Consider the following 24,111-nt stretch of genomic DNA (forward strand, 5'->3'; position numbering starts at 1 on the left):
CTAACCATTCAATTTCTGCCATAGGTTACTTACCAAACAGCGTTCATGCTGTGGAAGCAATGCTGGCTGCTGCAAGTATCGGTGCTATTTGGAGTTCAACATCACCAGATTTCGGCATTAATGTGAGTAGCCTTATTATTGTGTGTTCCAGAAAAGCTATCATTACGCTTCTGACAAACACGATAGTGATAAATTAGAGTGGCAAATGGATTTTGTTCGCTTTATTCTTACTGCCACCTCGTGGCAGAGCCGAGTGCCGTTTTTTTTTCTAGCAGGGGAAAGTACTTAAGCTGAGATTATTCAGAGTTGCCAAAGGACCTGAAAGCCTAATTACCATTAATCAAAAKCAGGTATCCAGATACCCAAGATAGCTTTGAAGATCTCATCTTACTCCTCAATTTCAAAACAAAGCCAAGCTAAGAATACGCTGCCATCTGATTGTTTACTCACTGTAACATTGAACTGGGATTTGGTATATTYTCTCATGGATGGATCACCAGAAAGCACAGTCATGGCTGAGGACAAATGAGATAGCTGCTGACGAGTGGCCTAATAGGTCATAAGGAGGGGAAACAACAAGCTACTTAGAGTGGCCTCCCTAAAAAGTAAGGTAAAAATAGTGTAAGAATATATCACAGTCGGTGTGAGAGACTCCTTATTTTCCTGTGGCAATGAATTTATGATCTCAGGCATGCACATCATGACTTTTTACAATTTTACTGAAGTTAGTTTAACTGCAGGAGCGGCATTTAGCCTTGGGGATAATTTTTTCTGTTGGTCTACAGTGAGGTTTGTGATGTACCTTCTCCTTTTCTTCCAGTGATCTTTCTAGTTTTAATAGTCAAAAATGTGTGAGAATATTAAGATATGTAATCAAGCACCAAAAGAAAGAGGAATAYCTGCTTTTTTTAGATTGCTGTGAGCATATCAAAGCTGCTTGTCCTCTAGAATGCTGATATTTGAGTGTTAATTTTGGAAAGTTCATTGTAAGGACCTATCTTTTAAACAGCATGGTCAAAAGAGTCAAAATAGCACCATGGTTAGAGGAAACAGTGTAATGCAGCCCTGATTTCGGCGATCTTCATCTTTTGCCAAGTACGAAGATACAAACCTAACTGCCACAAACTGAATGAAAACCCTTGTTTTCATGTGTCGCTAATGACTTTCAGCACAGTAGTTTGAGTATCATTAGTTAAGTGGCTCTCTGGGAGATTTTCAAGCAGGTCCACAGTCCTTGTGAGTTCTTATTATATTTCATGTGCATGCAAATGAACAATAATGCAACAGAGTTAAGTCATACCTTTTCTTGGGATTTAGCCCTTCCAAAATCTCTTTCCCCCAGTTGCTCACCCACGCTCCAGTTTCTTTGCCTAAGTAGTCCCTTCCATCTGCCTCTTGTGTGAGTAAACTAAGCAACACCCAGTCACCCTTTTTCTAGAAAGTGTTATATTCCTCAATAAGATGAGGGATTTCAGACTAGTATCACTAACCTAATCAACTCCTTTTCAGTGTGGGAACAGATTTTTGTATGTGAAGGAGGGCAAGAAAATTATTGCTTAGAGAATTGTGCAGTTGAAATAGAATACTGTCAGATTGCTCCATATAATAGTTGAAATTTTTCAGTTTTATGGTGGTTTGAGTTTTGATTTATAGAACTGTGTTAGGCCACCGCAGTCATACTTGTGTTTGTATCTTGACCCTGAAGCATGTGTAGCATTGGGCATGACAAGTGTGTGTTGGAATAGTTGCTTAGCTTCTGAATAAAGACAAAATTGGAAAAATAGAAGTTTAGAATAAAATATGGTAAAAGTAGTCGTGATATTCACACAGACATTACAGTGTGCACTGGAAGCTTTGGGAGTATATTCTGCTTTATTTTTTTGGGAACTTTTTAGCAGATCACGAGCAGTAGCAGATACAAATAATTTTTAAAATGGAGCGTTGAATCTTTATTTCTTCTACCTAAATGTTTGCATAAAAATATTTGGAGAATGTACGGTTTTTATACTGCTGAACACAAAGAAAATATCAACGTTTTTAGGCAGTTTATGTTCTCAATCTCAGTGTTTAATCCTGGTAGATGGCTAAATGTATAGGACTGTTATCCCTGGATTAGCACTAGAGGGCAGCAGCATACCATTTCCTTACATTTGAGATTGTATCATTTGGAAAAAAAAATGATTAAAAAAATCATTATACCATGTAATGATCAATCTGTTCTGCAAATATTTTCTGCTTGCTCAGAAAATGACAGTATGGAGTATTTTCTTTGCAATGTGATTTGATCTCTCCTCTGGAGGAAGACCGTTCGTTTTGCTTGTATTACAGAGTACAGGTATGCTTTCTGTCTATGTTGATGTGCTGTTATTTTCAGTGCCCAGCTTTATTTAGTTTTTGTGATAGTTTTTTAATGAAACTTAGCCTTGGAGCAGCRGTGCCATCAATATCATTTATTCTCCTTTGGTTAGCCTGCATGTGTTGGCATGAATTCAAAACCTAAAATCTTGAGGGAGATCAGCAGAGGTCCTCYGAGGTATTGGCTTCCGCCCTAAGGAACAGATTTTCCTCCTTTTGTGCACTTGCGCTAGTACTGTTAAATGAATATTTCACATTCAAGTTTTGGAAATAGTGTATCGTTTTCAACATTTAATTTCAAAGCTAATTGTATATAGATGTTTTGTGCAGTTTAGAAATGGCACTTTTCAGAACTGCCTACACGTTGCAGGCTCTGAATACCATACATCTGAAGGCTTTGCAAGCACGCAGGAAGCCTGTTGTCAGAGAACCAGTGAATTCCCTCCCACGCAGAATGCCACCCTTGACAGCTTTTGCTTCATTTCTCTGGTCCTCCTTACCGTGTAGGTATATCCGTGTAGGAAAGTGGTTCTTTTCAGCCTTGCATAAGAGACTTTTGGATATGTAAGTTTAAGCAGAGGCTCTGCTGTTAGAACTACGTGAGAAACTTGGTAAGGCCTAGTAAAGCTAGTGCAGCTCCGTTCACAGGACCCTGCACAATTTTTAGTACAGGATTTGAGGCTCATCAAATAGAATAAGCCATGTCTGGTATACCTGAGCTTTTCATGAAAGCAATTCCTTGCTAAGCCATCTGGTTGGATTAAAGTTCCAGTGTAGCAATTACATGTTCCATCTGTTTGTATTCCCTTTGTACCACACCAAGCTGCCCTGTGGGATTTGATCCTGCCAGTGCTAATGAATCCAGCTGGGTGTGTTAGCAGGATTAATAAGACCCCGAGAACTGTAGTTGTCTCAGTTTCCAATTCACACTTCTTTTCCTTTTTCTTTCTTCTGTTAGGATACCCTTAGTCGTCTCCTTGGTCTTCAGTTTTGAACATCAGGCAGCATGGATAAGGGGGGGGTATGCTCCATGTTCAGCATGGATCTATACTGTGTGGTCAGTTCTTTGAAAAGGATGCAAAGAAATGGGTATGATAATAAATTTTAGGCAGTTGGAAATTCAACTTCATGCTCCATACTTTTGGAGTATGCTCTCTTGCAACCCTGATTAGCCCAGCACGGGAAGATGATGTTTAATAGAATTTAGTTGATTGTGGGGTTTTTTTTGCATCAGTCTCTTAATTTGGCTATAATCAGACTCTCATTTTGGCTATAAAGTAGAAGATAAACCAAGATACAGATAAGGATATGGGGTTTGGGGAAGAACAAGCACATGACTGAAGTCTAGTTTTGCAACATGATTTAGGAGACCCTGTTCTTAAACAGCTGACAGTTTTACAATATTGAGTAATCTTGTGGTTCTTAATGTTTCAAGTAATGCAGTTAGAGAGGGATGAACATAACTGTGTGCTGAGAGCTTTTATTGAAAGGATTTGCTTTTTGCTGTTGAATACAAAAAGATCCATTTCTGGAAAGCTGTGGCATGCAGTGTATGTGAAAAATAAAAGAAATGCCAAAAGAAAATTCTCTAAAATATAATAATAGCTGTGGTGAATTCCTGAAAGCAGTTTTAACTGGAGAAGACACCTGAAAATTTAGCATTTGAATATGTGCTGCCTCAAAGGTGCTAAAGGAACCGTGGCAGTCTTGCTAGTGGTGTGTATGTGTGTGTTTGCAGTATCTAGGCATGCTGGTAAAAATCAGTGGAACAGTTTCCTTTGCTAATCTTAGCAGAACAAAGCTGTGAATTCATGTGAGGTGCCACCTTGCCATATATAAATGCATCTTCCAGAAGTCTAAAGTGTTTTTCAGTTTTTCCATGAAAACTAACAAACTGTAAGTACACTGTTGAAGCAGCATTGGGGTCAGTTCACAAGGGTGTATGGAGCACCTGTCTGAAGATGCAGATAGGAGTCTTGTGGGCCTTCAGTAAGCCTTTGCTTATTCTCTTTAGATTAATTTATAAATTTGATTCTCAAGATGAGTTTTTAAGTGCTTAGATACCGTGGTAAACTTGGTCCTTCAGTGAATGATGTTCTGCGATGATCTGTGGTGACTTTTCCTTTGTTATTGGTTGATAGATGTGGGGGTAATGAAATAGGGTGTTATAAACCTGGTGTGCCTTGAAGATCTCGGGCGAGCAGAAGACACAAGTAGGCAAGAATTCTAACAATTCTCCTGGCGATTTCTATCCTTGTTCCTTGCTTAAAACAAGATTTGCATTTAGCAACCAGTAGGTTTTCCTGTTTTAGCAAATCATTTTTTTAAGTTGTTTTTCTTGTTTGTCCTAGGGTGTACTGGACAGGTTTTCCCAAATTCAGCCTAAGCTCATCTTTTCTGTTGAAGCTGTTGTATACAATGGCAAAGAACATAACCACTTGGAAAAACTGCTTAGTGTGGTAAAAGGTATTTCACTGCATGCCGTCTAATCTCATCTGTGCTGTGCTTCTGTGAGTGCTCAAAGCCTGTACTGTCACTGAGAAGTCCCACCTCTGACTGCTTGTCCCTGTCCTTGATCCTTTACAGTATCCCTGTGGTAGGGATCCCACTTAGAATGGCAGAACTGATTTGAGTAAAAACTAACTAGTCTTTTGCTTGCTTAATTATAACATAGTCTTTTGCTAGTTTAGTTTAAATATATCAGTGCCTGTACCAGCATAAATCAGCGGGTAGCATAAGTGGGGGAACAGGGAATAGTGATACTTTTGCTTTTTTTAAGCTGATGTGAAGTGCTACTGAAAGCTACTAAAGGGATCGTACAGAACTAAAGCTTGCTGATTTAAGCATGTCTTTTTTTTTTAAGGTTGGCAATAATGAGGAAATCTTATCTTACTTAGGTGAAATAATTTAGTCTTTTGGGGTTTCTTAATATTTAAAATTATTTCCATTACTCAGTGTATTACACTGTACAATCCAATCAGACAGAAAAGACCTTTGGTTTATATAAGTGAAAGTAGTAATGTTTTCTTTCTTTCTTCTTTCTTCCAGGGCTTCCAGATTTAAAAAAAGTGGTGGTGATTCCATATGTCTCCTCAAGAGAAACCATAGATATTTCTAGGATTCCAAACAGGTAATTGGATAAAATGAGCTTTTGAGCTGCTACTGCCCCATCTAGGGATGGAATAGACGGAGATTTATTGAAATTTCTGACCTCTTGAACTTGTGAAAGCCAGAAGTTAGCCGAATTTCTTGATGTGGGTCCAGCTTCATACTGAATAACGAAGAAATTTTGCTGTAGGTGTATTGTTTCTACAAAACCCTGTGTCAGAATTAATGATTCTCAACAAGGTGGTGTCTGAAATGATCCTTCCCGTTCCCTTCAAAGTCATGAAGGCACCGAATGTGTCATGGGATGACAAAGTCCAGAAAAATTCAGTCAGTTTTCATTTTCTTTTCCTTCTCTCAGTTACTCTGATAGTTCTTTCCTCTTTAATAATGTTGGGGAGAGTGTAGCAGTTAATTTGGGATCATGGTCACCATACACGAGGTGACCAGGCTTGAACTAAAGGGCGTTCTCATGCAGCAGAGGTTGACTGGGCAACAGTTACTAGCTTTTCCTATGCCATCTCCAGCTGCTCTGATCAGAAGAATGCTCTTTAGTGGTATTATCAGGATGACAAGAAGAGCTGTGCTACATCTTTCCAGGAAAGAGTCATTTCTAGGCTTTCATTGGCTAGAGTGGAGCAGCTGTTGGTACAAATATAGGTGGAAGAGCATCTGTTGTAGAGAGAATGCTTGTTTTAATATTAAAACTAAAACTTTATTAAATAAACACTTTTCACAGCAGAGCTGCATCTGCAGTGGAACCACTAGAGCAATGCGGAGAGTTTTGTTTTCTTTTAACTGATTACAAGATTGCTACATACTGTGGTTGGGATATAGGCAGATTCCCTGCTTCTTCATTGTCGCAATAATTTGGGCACAGCACTGTACCCCTGTGACTAGGCTGCATTTGCACAAGGTGTGGTGTGATTTCCAGCATCGTGTGGACTTGCTGGCTGCAGTATCCACTAACTTGAAGATACCCGCATCGTGTTCTGTTTTATGGTCTACCCATTCCTTTGTGCTCTTTTTTTAAGAGTACTGCCAACACGCATGAGTTTTCTGGAGTGAACTACTGAACTGTTTTAAACATAGTACTCTTATTTATTCCTCGCCCCCCTCATGGTCATTAGCTTTGACAAAGCAACGCATATGTCTACAGAGAGAAATATTAATTAATATTTTATCTGTTTTAAATGAATTTGCATGTTAATTTCAGCTTGATAGCACCTGATTTATAGCTTCCATTTCCTTGTTTCCTTTCCCTGAAGTACATTTGCATTATCTGTTACATGTATTTAACTCTCTCCGAAAAAAATAATTGATGTAAAATAAGAGCATCCAGTAGAATAACACTATCTAATTTAGTTTTATTCTGTAAAACAAGTTAGTTTCAATAAAAAGTCTGTATTTTATTTGCCACTACTTTTCATGTGTGATTGCTGGATACTGCAGGTAAGCCTTGGTGATATTTTTTGTTTTCATTTTTATAAAAGCTGTAAGTAACAGCTATTTAGTTTGATTTATTGATCATCTCAAAGGAAATGTCTGCTCTGTGTGAAATATCCTATTAGGGAGGATATTTCTATAAATTCAATAGGATGCGGTGGGAAGAAGAAAGTGGCCTTCAGAACTGAGCAATGAATAATTTAAATGACAGTTTTGGAGGTAACTTGTTTTGCTTATTTACTGTTCTGGAATAGGTAAATTAGGTAACTTTTAGAAAATGGTTGAGTTCCAGTATCAAGGGTCAGATTGTTCCTCCAGAGCCAACTCTGTTAAAATTGACTTTACCAACCACAACACCATTTTCAGCTGTACCAAGGGATGTAGTTACAGCTTAGCTGTCCCCTGAGTCTGTCAGAACATTCTCYTGGTTGTAGTGCAGGAAAAGCTTTTGCCATACCAGTTCTGCAACTGCTGTGTCTGCAACACAGCATGGGAATTTGGCCTATAGCGCTTGAGGACATGATCCTGTATTCCAAAATTCCTCATGTCTGTACAGGCAATTTTTTCCATCTAGTAATGGGTGAGTGGGGAGAAGACTAGAATGTTCTCTGCAGTAGAAAAAACTAACAGAGTTAATACTGCTGCTGTATCTGAGCTCTGCTCATTTAAAGCCCACTCTGGTATCTCCATTTTGCATTCCTCTGACTGCCAGCAGAGCTTGCATGCTTTGGGATAGTATTTGCAAGGACAGAATCAGTTCAGCTCCACTGCTGTGCCCAAGCTAAAAAGGCCTTGAGGAATCAGGCACACAGCACAGAAATACTTGGCTTGCTCCAGGCAAGCTTCAGTTGATGCTGAGCCTGAGCTTGTAAGCCCTTCTGGATCTGACTTGCCTGGGTATGAAACAGATTCTAGAGTTTTTGTATCATTTGCTGCTGTCGTTCTGATTCTGGGAGCAGAGTGCAGAGGCATCCACGCTGGCTCTCTGCCCAGCCAGCTTGGGTCTTCTGGATCCAAGTTTGCTTTGTAAGTTGTGTATTCATGTTTGTATGGCACTGTACCTTGACTAATAAGCCTTGTGCGATCAATCTTTCTCCCCATTTGTGGCCTGATTTATAAGCAAGCTGCATAAGCCACCTGTGGATAAGAAGCCCGTCTATTGTGTAGCTCCTATCCGAAAGCCAAGCCTCCACTGACAATCTACCCCTCTGGTCAAGCTGTTAAGGCTAGCAGCTGATTATAGGTGCAGATTTATAGGCCTGATTTTGTTGTGTTACATCTTAATGTTATACTGGTGTTTTATTTTCAAACGGAAACAGGAAACAAAACAATTTAGTGATTCAAATGAAGAGCAGAAAGAGACTAGGAGTGAAACTAATATACATAGTTTGAGTACATAGTTTATTGCAAGAGAGCTATTAGTTATGGAGGTGATCTCATATATGGGGTGGGATAATGTTTTCAAACAAAACTGAAATGTTCCTTTTTTTTCCCCCCCTCTTATGCAGTGTCTTTTTAGAAGATTTCCTTGCTACTGGGAAAGGAGATCAGGCCCCCCAGCTGGAGTTTGAGCAGCTGCCTTTTAGTCATCCTCTCTTTATCATGTATTCATCAGGCACAACAGGGGCACCAAAATGCATGGTCCATTCAGCAGGGGTATGTTTTTCCTCCTGGAGCTACGCTGTCTTATTTATAACTACCTGGGTTACTTTTTTTTTTCCTTTAGCAGTATCTCATATCATAATGTAATTGTTAAGGAAGAATAGATTGCTGAGAGGTTTTCGGTAACTTGAAATGAAACTTTCGGTTTCTAGGTGAGTGGTTGAAAGCAAATATAGATTAATAAGGATAAAAAATAATTTGGTTTAGAGCTTGTTATGGAGACCCTTCAGAAACTTCAGCAATTTCCTGGGGGCAAATGTCTGTCTCAAAAGCACTAGTAGAGCTGGCACAACTGATACTTGTATCAGAAAAGCCAAAGAACTGAATGGGTGCTTGGAACTGATTTTTGGACACTTTTGGGTTGAGGCCCATTGGCAAAGGAGATATGACAATGCTTGCACTCTCTATCTACAATATTTCTGTGACTAAAAAGCTTCACTCCTCAGGGTTGTCAGTTCAGAGCATATCACCCTCGGCAATCATTCTTTAAGGAAAGAAGTTAGAAGGTTAGCTAAGTCTTTTGGGTGTAAGTTTTGCTTTGTATGGAAGCTTTGTTTTAGGCAGTGTCTTGTGACTAAAGATACAAAGAAAGTTGCAGTCAAATTCAACTGTGCTCACATGCTCACCATTTGCTATTCATGTTCTAAAAGAAAGTTGTTCTAGGCAACTTGTTAAGTTCAGGTAATGACATCAGTTGGGTGTAGCATTCAAACTTTAAATCTGCCATAGTCCTTCATGAAAATCAGGGTTTTTATATTTTAATTTGCCTTAAGACAGGCAGAAAGTACAGCCTAAAACATTTGTGCCAGCTTGTACAAATTAAACTGCACAACTACTATCCAGGATCCATTGCCTCAGCTAGTTGCTCTGAAAGTCAGGATAAGCATCTCGTGAGACTGGCTAGAGTTGTCTAGGTAGCCTTGGGGCAGAGTCACTTTGATGTTAGGCCCATACTGTGTATGGTCTTGCCTCTGACGGCAAGGACTGGAGGATTTCCCCACAGACATTTCCCACACTGCCTGTAAACACTCTGCTTTGTATATTATCAATAAGGGATCATACCAGGCAGCATGTGACACACAGAACGGTCCCTTTGGGACACAAGTCTTATGTTTGTGAAGAAGAAAGAAGGAAGTGTATTTTGAAGTTTGACAGATGTTTTGAAGCTGTTCTAGCTTTAGACCCTTTGGTTAAGTAATTGAGGAGATGGATTAGCGAGAAAAGGGCGGGTGTTTTGTTCAGTGATGCATGATAAACAGTAGGGAGATGAAAATCACAGATGTAGAGCAGACAATGGGACTTTTTTCTGTTGCAAAGTTCTTTCTCTTTCCCTGTTATCTCTATGACTGCTAAGCTTGCCCTTAATTGTGTCTATACTCTTCATCTGAGTCATCTTTGCAGTTCATGCAGAGCTACCTGTAGAGTATAGGTACAGACTACTCATCCTTGTTGGGGGAGGAAGGCAGAATGTGGTGGTTTGTTGTATGGGATGTGTTATTTGTGAGGGTTTTGTGTTCCCACTGAGCAGCTCTCTAGCTCCTTTACTGAAGGGTGTGGGTTTTTTTTTTTCTTAAGGTGAGGTGCTAACAACTATGTTGATTGGCATAAAACAGAATTGTGTCATCATGGGCTTCCTTGTTTGCCTGCTCTGTATGTGCCACTTGGAATAGGGCCTACAAATAAAACCCATGCAAACAAGTGCTTAGACATCTTTTGCCCACTTGACTGGGTTCCTCTATTTGGTTGTTCTTGGGTTTGGTTGTTACTTTCGGTTCCATTATAACCATAAGAGGATTCTCATTGATTTCAACAGAAGCAGAATTGGCCTGTGGTCTTTGTTTCATTTTTCCAGCCTCAGGTTTATTGAAATTGAGTTTTGATAGTTAAAAACACAAAAGAGGTGGCCTTGCAGTGAAAACATTAAATTATTGCCTGTTTGCAATGCACTTTAATGTTGTTTTATTGTTGTACTGATCTTTTTATAGATGCTAATACGCAGCTTACTCTACTTTAAATTTACAACTCAGTTGCATTCTGCAATATGTTTCTAGTCTGTTTTCCCTGCACGTATTCTGTTCTCTTGTGGCACATAGTGAAAGTAACATGTAAATAACGAAATGAAGCCAGATCATTGAAGATGTAACAAGTAATGCCTCAGAGGGAGTAACACTTTCCTGGTTTTGGAAACAATGGTCTATTGTACTAAACAGTTGGTTGTGCTAAAGAAATACATTTGAGGGGTTCTTTTTAATTCTCTAAAAAGATTAGCAAGTAGTTGCTTTTCCTATGTCATAAAAACATTGGCCCCCCTTATGTCATTCATACAGGCCCCTTTTCACATTTACTTTGCAGTTATTTCACATTCACAACTGTCTAAAGAGAGATAATCAGTGCACTTCTGTGTCTCTTAAGGACAGGTAACTGCCACAGGCTTCTTATACAATTGTAGGCAAATTACTGAGTTTGAATATGCCCTAGTATTCTGTCAGGCTATGGTATTTCTGCCCTCACAGAGTTCACACTACAGATCCCTTCCTCTTTTAGCTCCTCAGGCCTGAATTTTTCTCCAGTGCAACCTGACTTCCCTGCTCTCATGCAACATCCTTTTTCCCCATCCTGGCAGCTTTGTGGCTCCTAACCATGAAGTTTTCTGCTCTGCTGAAAATCAGCTTCAGTTGCCGCTTCGAACGTTGTGGGACAGCTCTGAAGTCTACAACTGCTTGCCCCCAGCACCTCTCCCCCCCTCTCCAGGCTTGCCACCCTAGCCTCATCCTCTAATGAGGATTTTTCATCCCAGACTTTCTGGATGCTGTGCAGAGAGCCCAGATGGTTCAAGACCAGGACCAGCAGCCATGAGTTACTGCTGTCTCTGAGCTACATAAGCACTTGCCACTGATCCGCTCTGTGTTGACAGAGCGGCTGAGGGGCAGCAGCACCTAATGGTTGTTAATTTCGATGCTCCATGTGCTCAGCACTGTATCGGCCATACGTTAAGCTCAACAAAGAGAAGCAGGCAAAGAAGTTCTTTTACCGCCTGGCAGGTCTGTGCCATGAAATGCTAAATGCTTAGGATTTATTCTGAGGGTCATACGAGTCCTATAAATAAAGTTGAGAGAGCATCTTAGGCTCTAAGCTTTTTAGAATGGCTATGCCTTCTACCACAATACTTTGCAGATGGAGATGTTAGCAGAGTTTTGGGGGAATAGTTCATAGACTCTACCAAAATTCATTGTTAAAAGTTTCCTTTTGTTCTTGAATTGTGGAATAATGATAACTAAATGGAGAAAAAGAAAGCCAATATTTATTTTAATTGAATCTGGCTTTTGAAATACAGCCTCACTATTTTGTGTGGCTCTTTAAGATTCTCCTGCAGAGGCAATGTGCTTACTTTTATATGTAGAATAATTATGTTAAACATATGCAATTCTTTTGGCAACACTAGAAATTAAATTAGTCATAGTGTTTTTAAATCCTGAATCTAAAACTTCAAAATATAGATAGTAGCATGTAGCTAGATGGCAGCATTGCAACAGCTTAGTGTGTTCAAACAGTAGCAGGTAAATTCAGACCTGGTTCCTTTGAATTGCAAAGAAAAAATCAATTTACTCCTTTATTTTTATTTAATATTTTTTCTTTTCTCCCAAAGCATGCGGCAGTTTTATGGCTTTTCTTTTTCATTTCAAATGTTTATCTGTAATCTATTTTCTTTCAACATAATTTGTTTCATGCTTATGAAGGTCTTAACAGTTCCCCTATAGCTCCTCACATAAATGCAAAATGTATTTAATTTAAATCAGCCACATTAGTATGTCATTCCAGTGAAGTGACTTAGTGAAGCAGTTTGTAATTTTATTTATCATAAGAGGTTGCATTTTAATGATGAAAAAGGTACTTCAGCTGCATTTCCAACAAAAGAAAAAAGGGAATAATATATTTCACTATATTGTTGTTAATACTGGTGTTTTGAGCAGTGAGTTTTTCCACACTGCTAGTCGCTTGAATGCTTAGAAAAGATTTATATAGTAAAGTCTTTCATCTCCTGAGAGTTAATRGATGAGATAGTTTGGATAAATAGTGTTGACAGCCTGGAGAGATGGGCCAAGAGGAACCTCATGAAGTTCAACAAAAGGAAGTGCCGAGTCCTTCACCTAGGGAGGAATAACCCCATGCACCAGTACAGGCTGGGCACTAACCTGCAGGAAAGCAGCTCTGTGGAGAAGGACCTTGGAGTCCTGGTGGACAACAAGTTGACCATGAGCCACCAATGTGCCATTGTGTCCAAGAAGGCCAGTGGTATCCTTGGTTGCATTAGGAAGAGTATTGCCAGCAGGTCAAGGGAGGTAATCCTTCCCCTCTACCAGCCCTGGTGAGGCTGCATCTGGAGTACTGCATCCAGTTCTGGGCTCCCCAGGGCAAGAGAGACATGGAGCTACTGGAGTGAGTCCAGTGGAGGGCTACTAAGATAATTAAGGGACTGGAGCCTCTCTCATAAGAGGAAAGGCTGCAAGAGCTGAACCTGTTCAGCCTAGAGAAGACTGAGGGGGGGATCTTATCAATGTGTGTAAGTATCTGAAGGGAGGGTGTCAAGAGGATGTGGCCAGACTCTTCAGTGGTGCCCAGTGATAGGACGAGAGGCAACAGGCACAAAATGAAACCCAGGAAATTCTGTCTGAACATGAGGAAAAGCTTCTTTACTGTGAAGGTGACTGAGCACTGGAGCAGGTTACCCAGAGAGGTTGTGGAGTCTCCTTCCTTAGAGATATTCAAAAGCCATCTGGACACAATTCTAGGCAACGTGCTCTAGGTGACCCTGCCTGAGCAAGGGGATTGGACTAGATGATCTTCAGAGGTCCCTTCCAACCTCAACCATTCTGTGATTCTGTGAACATATAATAGCTACTACAGTTCACAGCAACAGTAGGTCCTTCATTCCTCCCAGCTGCCTGGATATACTGAAAATGAAACTCTGTCAAAGGGCTTATCTACATGGAAAATCTGACTGGTAAAACCGTAGTGTTATAATTGTAGCCTGCGTGGAGGACTGCGCAGCTCTGGGCAAAGTTGGAGCTGAAGGGGGTTATCTGCCCATGGGTTAGAAGTGATGTGTGGTGGGAATTGCTGAGGTCTCAAGAAAGGCTGAAAAGTTATGTGAAAGAGGAAATAGAGAATGAAGACCTTGCTGCTGTATATAGGCTTGGGATTTGCTTCAGTTGCGGGTAGAAGGAAATACTTACCTGTTATCCTGGAGTATATCCTGGTTAAGGATTGGCAACACTAGTTTTTAGAACTCTTAATGTGCTGTCAGAACTTTTCATTTATGCAAACTTACATTTTTCTTTCACCGTATTTTTTCAGGGTACACTAATACAGCATCTGAAGGAACACATTCTTCATGGCAACATGACCAGCAGTGACATTATTATGTACTATACAACGGCAAGTGTGGCTTACTAAGGCATTTGTAAAAACTCTTTAATGTACTTGTCTTGTAAAGATTGAGAGAATTTCCACAAATCTACAAGTATGTTTTTATGTATTTATAATTCTTATTCTCTAAGGGATCATCCTGCTTAACTGAGTTTAAAAAAAAAAAAAATCAGGTGTAAATAAAATGCAACTGGGAGCTTTCTGCTGAAAAGTCAAACCCATGTTAAATGTTTCTGATCTAATTAGTGAGGAAAATGGATTGATTTTTACAGTCTCTTAGGTTTATTGATCTAAGTACCTCATCAATTTCATCTGCAAAACAAGCTCCACCTTTGTGCATCATGCAAGGTTTGACCACACTGAAGATGAGATTTTCTTTTATGTCTTAGTCTTGATGGAGAAGGAAGCCACACATGTCTAGGAGCTGAGTAAAGGAAAAGCAAGAAGTCTTGTTGATCTTTGTAGGGGTTCAGTTATGTTTTTTTCTAACGTTGTGGTAAAGAACGTGATTCTGCAGTATTCTATTGCTGTAACAGTTTGAGAAGTCTGTCTTTCCTCATGAGTTCCTTTCTGAACGTAACACTACTAGCCAGGTTGTAATATCTTCACAAAGGACTCGTGTATTATAATTACCTTGTCCCAGTTTTGTCTTATATTTTGTCGCATGATTTAAAGGTACAGGTATAGGGAGGTTTGGAATCCCCATCTCATTAGATGTTTTCAAAGGTAAGTTAGATGAACATCCACTAAGAACTATTTATGTGTAGCGGATCCAGTCTTGGACCAGGTGAAAGAATTAAAAGTGCTCCAGCCTTATTTTCTGATTCCTAAATAATATTAGATGTAATCAGTAGAAATAGCTATAAACTCAGGTGTTGGTTTAACAGTTTCTTAAAGCAGGAAAACTTGGGCAAGGAAGATGGGGGGAAGATGGCACCTCTTGCATAAGGACAGGAAGAATGTTTTGGGCCAGATGATTCTGCTGAAAGCCATGCCTGTCCATCATATTTTCTAGTTGCCTGTAGCTCCTCTCCCACCATTTGACAGCAATGTTCCTGGTCCTGTGATGGAGCTGCCTGCAAAGCTGACAGCTAGCTGACAAAGATAGAAACTAATGTAGGTATTTTCTCTTTTCTAGACTGGCTGGATGATGTGGAATTGGTTAGTGACAGCGCTTGCTACAGGAGCTTCAGTGGTTTTGTATGACGGATCTCCTCTAGTTCCATCACCCAATGTGCTCTGGGACTTGATTGACAGACTAGGGTATGTAAACAAGATTAAATGGAATGATAATAGTCTTTGCTGTTACAATGACCACATACAACCTCATTAAAGATGTCATTCCCTTGGTCAGAAACTAGTTTGTGGCATGACATAGTTTCTTTTGGTTTAACCTTGAGCGAACTACTTTTTAAATTTTGTGCTAAAATAGCCTTTGAGAGAGACCAGAAAAGACAAAGAGCCGATTGTTTCAAAATTGATTCCAAGCAAACAATAGTCAGTTTTCAAGAGCAGCCTTTTCAAAAGGCAGTAATTGGGAGTGAGCTGAAGAGTAATTTCTCAGTGCACTGAGAACTTGAAAAATAAGAATCCTTTATTTCAAATGGCTCAACCCAGGACTGAAGCACTTTGACTTAGAAGACGTGAATTGACTGGAAATGCTCAGCAGGGCTTCTTGTATTTTCATATTTTGCTTTATAATCTATAATGCCTAATTCTCTCTGTTAAGCCACTCATTGTCTTACGCGGTTCTTTGAACAGTGTTCACAGTGCCCTCTCTCAAAGCCTAGAGAAATAGCAGCTGTCACATGAATAATTGTAAAATCCTGTAGTGGTATTTTACTACTTTGTATACAGGATAAACTTTGATTTTTGTAACTTTCCCATTTTGCTGACTGGATGTAAGGAAAAAAGCTGTATGATTTTGCTAGTTAAATGATGAGTATAGTTTTTTAATTACTTGATAATTAAAATTAATTCATTTGTGGTGGAAAGTGGATGCCAAAAGATTTACTTTCTGACTCTTGCTAATTAATAAAAGCTTCACTCTTTTCTGCTGTGTAATATTTAAAGAGTGACATTTTGGCTTTGACTATTATGATTGAAAGCTAATGCCTATTCAGAACGCTTCCAGTAAAAAAAAAAAAAAAAAAAAAAAAAACCCTGGAACAACAGACAAAAACTTGGAATCAAGAAATAAGACAGCTTATTTTTAAGCATTGTTTCTACATGCCAAAAGTAAGTGAAGATAACTCAAATGTGTCTGCATGTCTCACTTTTGTAATCTGGTGCTAAAAGGGGTGGCCATCTGTGTGGTACTTCATAATGCAGTCTGTTCCCAACTCAGTCATATGTTACATTAAAAAAAAAAAAAAAAAAAAGCTTCAGCATGTTTGGACTACCTTAGTTCTGCAGATATCCTAGGCTTTCCTTCAGATATCAGGCTTTTATAATATCATCAAGATATCTCATACTGAATGACAATCGTTACTTGAGTGGACAGTATTAAGATTCTGTTCAAGTGAACTGTATTTAGCCACTACCTGACAGTTATCACAGGGTTGTATAGCATTTGGTAGGAAATAATAGGAGACTGTAGTCTCTACATGTGTTGTAGAGGAAGTGTCAAAGAGTTTAAAAATAAGCAGAGAGAAGCATTGATGAATATTCCATCTATAAAATCAGCAATAGTCTGGAGCATGGAAGGAAAGTAAAATATTGCACAAGGGTAAAAATAGTTCACATTCACGTGATTGTGGTACATAACTGAAGGAGCAGTTTACTTCTGTGGGCTCTCATGGGGCTTTTCTCATGTGCCCGATAAAATTGCTTTATGCACTGATGTGTTTGTGCAACTAGACTGTCCCTGTCTTTACCCAAGGGTGGCAGCCTCTTAAGTAACTGTCATCCACCTAAATGGAAAACATCCCGTACTGATATTTTTCAAATATCTTTTCCATTTCTGAAACAGTATTACTATCTCAAGCTAGTCTGCTTTCAGTCTTGCRCTTTTGTTGCACTGATTTATTGCCCATGTTCTGTGCACTCAAACTGTATCTCTTTTGCTTGTCTGTCTCTGCACATTTTCTTGAATGAGCTTATTGCACTAATATAAAATGAATTAGCAGAAAACAAGGAATAAGATTTTCTGAAGAAGGTCAGCAAAGGCATCAGATTAGCACTTCCACTAACAGAGCAGGGAAGGGGGAGAGCCTTTGCTTCAAGTTTTGATTGTGATGTATTGAACAGCTCTTTTCTCTCTTCCTTTGCTTGGTAAGAGTACTGAAAATTACTTTCGTTCAGTGATCTTAAATTTCACTTGCCTCCTGGTGAGACTGATGGCACCCAGAGCATTTATGTTAAAGCAGTAAGCAAAGATTCTGTTTGAGCCTAGTGATGATTTTTTAACGAATGTAGATAAAGATTAGGCTTCATTGATTACTGTAAATAGTTTGACTTTTTCAAACTGAAATACTGGTTAATGTTTTTCTGGAGGATTAGGAAGCATCTCTTCTTACAGCATTGTGGTTTTCCGTTTTTTGAGAGTTTTCTTGGAAGGGTGTTTAGTGGTGAGAAGAAGGTGTTTCTGAGTTGTATTCCTGCATAGGATTTAGGTAGATCACTTCATTTGTTTCTCTCTCTACATGGTCAAATGGGTATTTAAATAACACATTAGTGAGAGGGGCACTTTGCTTAATTAGGGGTCATAGGAATACTAATGTTTGTGGTACATGGAAGGGGGCTTAAGATGCAAAATTACCAAAAGAATTTCCTTTCAATTAGGAAGCCAGGGTTGCAGTCCCTGTATTCAACAGAAAGATTGCTTCCCTTGTACATTCACAGGGAAACAGATCTCGGAAAGCTTTAGGATCTTCCAGGATGGGGGCATCGGTTTTGGCTTTGAGTAGTTTGTAACAGCTCAGTTGTGTAGTGCTCACTGTGCTACTAATACGCAAGTCRTTCTCCACACTGTTTGGCTGGGTACCAAAATGAGGAAAGTCACGTTCCTAGTTTGTCAAATGTGAGAAATGGACAACATTCTCAGAGTTGTGTTTTATTTATTATGTTAATTGAAATATTCATTTCACACTGTGCCTTCAGTGTTTGTGTGAATGCCCTATAAAATATAGTTGCTCTGGGGCTYGTGGCATTGTCATAAAGACCTGTGATGTGCAACTGGGAGACAGAACGGGCTGCTCAGTTTTAAAGGTGCTAACCATGATGTCTCAACATTAACTCATGCAGTGACTGTTGTAATATAAAATCACTGTATTTTAATGAGCAGCCAAAGCCAGCCAAATAGGGATTCTCATTGAATCTTCTCATCATGCTAGAATTCAGTATGCAGCCATATATTGAATACTCGCTCTGAATGTGCTCCTTGCAAGGTCAGTATTCATTTATTCAGTTAGCTAGGCCAAATTCCATGGTCGGTTAGGCATTTGCAACTCAAATTTGCATCAGTGGAAACTGAATATACGTCTAAGAGAAAATCATTGGCTGCTGTCTTCAGAACGAAGTATTTTTTCTTACACTGTGTCCTGAAATGGTATAATTTTGATATGTGAGAGTGTAATGTGGCAGCAGTTCTGTGTTAAACAGCTCAGTGGCAATTATGGCCAATTAATGAAGTAAATGTTGTAACATTTCGTGATGTCTTTGGAGTGTTCTGCAGTTACATATTTCTGTAAATGAGAGTGAATGTTTTGTGTGAAGTGAGAAAGCTTTGCTTAATATTTAAAGGTAGAATTAAATGTTTCAAAGCTTCAGCAACAACATGTGATCTGACTTTGACTGCTGAAAAGGACATGCCTTGTACTTAGAAAGCTTTAAGATGCTGTACTGCTTGACTATATCAATGCACAGAGTGCCTGCAGCTTCTGCTTACTGCAGTGGGAGTTGCAGGTCTTCAGAATCTTAACAGATTTAAATATGCAAAATATTTTAACTTTTTTCCTTCTAGGATCACCGTCCTTGGAACAGGTGCAAAGTGGCTGGCTGTGCTAGAAGAGAAAAATTTAAAACCATGTAAGATTTAAAAAGCTATTGAATTCTCTTTACCCTCCCTCTTGCCTCTCCTCATGGGTTCTAGCTCTGTATCTTGTCCACAAATAATAAGTCGAGTCTTTTATGCAATCTTTCTGGATTGTAGTGATGAATAGTTAAAAATCTCCTAAAAATTTAATCTTAACCTATTTCATTGATTTCTTCCTTTTTAAGGTGAAACACACAATCTCCAAACGCTCCACACTATACTGTCTACAGGATCACCACTCAAATCTCAAAGCTATGAGTATGTCTACAAACACATAAAAAGTAGTGTCCTACTGGGATCCATTTCAGGTGATGCTTCTATGCTCCAAGTCTCTTACTAATTTGTTCATTGCCTGTGCATTTCCTTCTTGCTTGTTTGCTACTGTATCTTCAGGAAGCTTAGGCTTGGATCATTGAGGCTTGGTTATAGTTAAACTAGAATTAATTGTCTATTTTGTGTAGTTTTTCTGCATAATTGAATATGCCATAATGAAGCTGGTATACTCAAAGACTTTTAGGTGGAATGTTTCTGACATAGCGAATGTTTGGGGGTTTTAGGTTTTTTGGTGGGTTTTTTTTTTGACTGGCTGTCCGTAGGGGTAGCAGGGTGAGATCAGGGAAAGAGTCTATTAACCTACAGAATATACTATTCTAAAATAGCTGACTTCAGCAGGAAATACCTCTTGGAGAGGTTTTTCCATGTTCCCATTTCAATTCTCTTGTGGCAAGTAATTGGCACTGCAGACAGATTTTTTGTAAATTATATTATTAGAGAAATATCAAGCCCACATGCTATGCAGTTTGTTGTGAGGAGTGCTAATTGAGGCAACTTCTGTTCATGTAAGGTCYCCCACTGAACTCCGCATTCTGCTGTGTAGTGAAGACTGACTTTTTCAAAGGACTTTTAACTTGGTCTGATTTAAAACCTGACTATTCTGCTACTGAAATCACCTCTGGCTCTGGTTTTAGTAAGAGTGGTGCTAAATCTTAGATTTGCTGCTATAGATATGAATAATCTCTAATATGGAGGAATATTCTTATGAGTAAAGCTAACAGGATTGGTCTTGTTTTTATTCTGCTTTTTTTGAAACAATACCACTGTGCCAATGAGAACAAGAAGTGAAATATAAAAGTGAAATATAAAAATATATATTGATATAAAAATATATATTGATCTAAAACTATTGGAACAAGAAAAGTCAAGCCTTAAGGAATATTCCTGCACAAAGGGTGTACATCTCTGCAAAGACACTCGTATATGAAGTCAGAAAAAAAGCACTTTTTTGTTACAAGTCATACAACATCCTAGATAATACTGACTGTATATTCTGTGCTGCTTAATGTGGATTGGATGCATTTGTCAAATGTGTCAGTCTGCTGTTCCAGATTCTCACGTAATTTTCCATTTTGATTTCAGAAGAGTACTGTGTGTTCTAAATGGACTTCTTTTATTGTAGGTGGAACAGATATAATTTCATGTTTTATGGGTCAGAATGTTACAATTCCAGTTTACAAAGGAGAAATTCAGGCCAGAAATCTTGGAATGGCTGTAGAAGCATGGAATGATGAAGGTAGCTATTGCCTAAAACGTTACTTAAATTTATGAAATACAACAGTTGTTGGTTTTTGATTCATGGTGTGAGAGACTTGTATAGGGGATATAACCTTAAGTTTCAGTCAGCAGATGGCTAACTGGTCAGCTGTAAGGGGTGACTTCACTATGGAGATGTGTTCCACAAACCTGAATTTGGACCCATTTGATCCAGCTTGTGCAGGACTCTAGTAAAGATAACCACTGTGTAAAAAGACCCTCCTTTTCCATTGCTCTGATAAAGTACATTAGGCCAAATTCTAGCCTCTGGTTTGTGTGCTAATTAACTGTGTTGCTGTGGATGGCATGCTGGCTTCATCCTGTGGTGTAACTCTCCTGAAGTTACTGACGTTAAGGTAGAGATGAGTTTAATAACTGAACACGAACTCTTAAGACCACCAATGCTCTCATCTCATGTCTGTACACAGCATCTTCCATATAAGTAATAACTGTAGATGCTCTTTGCTTTGGTATCCTACTGTTTACAGCAGCAAAAATGCAGAAATTACCTCTTTCTTTGTCAATAGGCAAACCAGTTTGGGGTGAAAGTGGAGAGCTGGTTTGTACAAAGCCAATTCCCTGTCAACCTACACACTTCTGGAATGATGAGAATGGAAACAAATACAGGAAAGCTTATTTTTCAAAATTCCCAGGTATGTAATGACAGGCTTGGGACACTGCTTGAACTGACTAAGAATGTAAATTGTGTTGCTGCTGTTAGGAAAGTACAAGTTTGTTCTTGCCCACCAATAGACRGGTGCAGCCTTGAGCCTAGATTTCTAGGGTTGAAAACTCCAAGGCATGTTTGATAAATAGCTCTGTTTTTCAGTGCTTTGTGTTGAATTTGGGTCCAGATCAGTTTAATTAGAATCTCTAGAAAGATTCTGTTTTGCTCCTGCTCTCATTGGGCAGATAGGGCTATAACAGCTTGATCATCTGTGGCACAGGCATAGACTGCCTGGCATATGAGCGTGAAGTAAAAGTGCCGAATAGGGCAGGGAGCAATGCTCCATTAATGAGTGCTACTGCACCTCTGCCGCGCTGCCCCTGCCTAGCCGGAGGAGGGAGTCCGGAGGGGTGAGTGCTGGCCTGAGGCTTGGGCTTAAACCTGTGCTGTCTCGGCAATGCATATTCTGCCTTCACACCGTCTCCCAGTGCTGGTAAGAGTAAAGGAGCAGATACACAGTGGGCTGGAGGCTTTCTCCCTCATCGCTGTGGAGGACTCTGCCCCTCCAGAGCCTTTGCTCGTGTGGCACAGCAGCACTGAACTCCCTGCTGCCTACCAGGCAGGGGCTTACAGGAGCAAGACCTCAGGCTGCTGCTTTTTGGAGATGCAGGTATTTTTATAAATAGCAGCAAAACAGTAGATTCACAAGAGAAGTCAGGGTGTGCAGAGGGAGATAGTAATCATATAGGAAAAATGAAGGTTTTGATTTAAATGTTTTGAGTGGTTCCTTCTGCTATAATAGTAGTAGTAATAAATAGTAAAGGCTTTTTTATTGTCCCATTCTTTGACCCCTATCTTTCTAAACAGTTAAAATATTCCTAACGTGATTTTAGCAAGTGTTCTGTCCAATTGTTTATACCTAGTAGCTATTTCTTTTCAAGGGGAAAGAGAATTTGATGTCAAAATGCACACTGCGATCACTTAAACTTGCGATTCTACTACCAATTTATCTTCTTCTCATCTGGCTTGCTTTATTACCTGATGAGTTAAGATCCTAATGTCAGAAGGAACCTTAGTATACTTCAAAATGTTTTTGACAATTTTTCATACAGATGCCTCATTCACAAATGAAAGTACAGTATTCTGAATTTTGCTGCTGCTTCACAAAGATGGAAAGACTGCATAGCAAGCCCAGTGCGCGCTGTCTCGCTGTGGTAGTGGTTTCCAGCGCACAGATGCAGTACCGTTTTGCAAGCGTGTGGTGTAGAATTAAGCTTTACAGCAGTTTCCTCATTGCCAGGGTTTGTCAGCTACAGTCCACGTTCTTTAAGCGGCTATCGAAGCTGCAGGGGTCTTCTAAGAACAAAAAGAGATGATCACATCCATGTGGAAGTCGCAGTCTGCATGTGAGCCTGACAGCAATAGCTCTGAAAGGAAAAAATCACTGTGTGACAGTTGTTAAACTGGAATCTCTATGGTCCAGAGAGTCTGCCAGAAACTCCTTTTCTGTTTCTCCTGTGTAAATGGGTTCAGATGAGAAATGGTGTTATGTGTGCGTGCACATAAATAACTGAGATTATTTATGCTGCGCAAACCCAGAGGTTGCTTCTTCCACAGAATTGTACATCATAAAAGTGGGTCAGGACAGACTAGCAGAGTACTCTTACCTGCGTGGAAGATTCTTTCTCTTCCACCAAAATACGGTGTTCAAAGCACCAGTTCATCCATTTTCTAGAGGGTACTATATAGTCATGCAAACGAGTAAATGATGAGGTAAACTGGGGTTTGATCCTAACGTGTGAGCTCCTCCCGTGTGTATGGTGGCTATGCATAATGTATGCAGTGTGGATTGTTTGCACAGTGAAGTAAGCACCACTTCATTTGCTGTTGGTAGTTCTCAAGTACAGCTGATGTGTTTATATTTTTGTATGTAGTTTACAGCAAGAATCCTAAGTTACGTGAGTAGAGTTATGCAATTAAATGTCTATTGTAACTGGAAGAATGAAAATCAGCTGCTTAACCTTTGTCATTCTCTAATAGGTGTTTGGGCCCATGGTGACTACTGCAAAATTAATCCCAAGACAGGAGGAATCGTCATGCTTGGTCGCAGGTATAGCATTTTGGTGAAAGTGTTCAGAGTAAACAGGTGCCAAAATTTGCAATCTTTACTTTGGAACATAGTGTAGATGATTCTCCATCATGCCTGTTAGCTTGATATTTGTCTTGTTAAATTCAATATTGATGTGAATTTCAACCCTGAAGTTGATCAGAGCAACTGGATTGGAGAGGAGGGAGTGCATTTCAAAGCTGTACCCCATTTGTATGTGTGTGAATCCAAGACAGTATTTTACTTGATTTTTGTTTTGCATGGTTTGTAGTGATGGATCATCTATTAGAAATGTCAGATTGAGAGGCAATACAGCACAGCCTAGATGGAAGATGAGGAAACTTGTCTTTTGCTCTTGGCTTTGCCATTGCCTTGCTTTACAGCACAACTTATTTACAGAAGGTCAGGTATTAAGTTGTGCTTAGCTTAAAAAGGTCACAGAAATTCAAGATCACAGTTGGGGCTAAATTTTATGCTTGCATTTGCAAGTTGCAGTTCAGAACAAATTTGAGTGAATGTCTTGAAGTTGTGACTAGCAATGTCACACACAGACCTACTCAACAGACATACTTACGGCATGAGGCTGCTCTATATGAGACAGGTTCCAGCTATAAGACTGGAAAGTAATGGCACACAATAGCAATTTGATGGTGTACTGGGAAGATTCTTGGTCTCTTATCACCAGTATATATGTGTGTTTGTGGGCTTAAATGAGAA

General features: G+C 39.4%; 1 protein-coding gene across 1 annotated transcript in view; it reads left to right on the plus strand.

Moving 5' to 3' along the window:
* The window catches only part of AACS (acetoacetyl-CoA synthetase), a 56,806-nt gene that overhangs the window by 27,779 nt on the left and 4,916 nt on the right, over positions 1-24,111 (plus strand). The window contains exons 7-17 of the mRNA XM_026058870.1: positions 25-122; positions 4,707-4,821; positions 5,404-5,485; positions 8,415-8,562; positions 13,924-14,004; positions 15,134-15,258; positions 18,959-19,023; positions 19,216-19,338; positions 20,487-20,600; positions 21,148-21,273; positions 23,328-23,397. Of these exons, the coding sequence (XP_025914655.1) occupies positions 25-122; positions 4,707-4,821; positions 5,404-5,485; positions 8,415-8,562; positions 13,924-14,004; positions 15,134-15,258; positions 18,959-19,023; positions 19,216-19,338; positions 20,487-20,600; positions 21,148-21,273; positions 23,328-23,397 (1,147 nt within the window). The remainder of the gene's footprint in view (positions 1-24; positions 123-4,706; positions 4,822-5,403; positions 5,486-8,414; positions 8,563-13,923; positions 14,005-15,133; positions 15,259-18,958; positions 19,024-19,215; positions 19,339-20,486; positions 20,601-21,147; positions 21,274-23,327; positions 23,398-24,111) is intronic.

Source organism: Apteryx rowi, unplaced genomic scaffold (genome assembly GCF_003343035.1).
Source record: "Apteryx rowi isolate R43461 unplaced genomic scaffold, aptRow1 scaffold_15, whole genome shotgun sequence".
Taxonomy (NCBI): domain Eukaryota; kingdom Metazoa; phylum Chordata; class Aves; order Apterygiformes; family Apterygidae; genus Apteryx; species Apteryx rowi.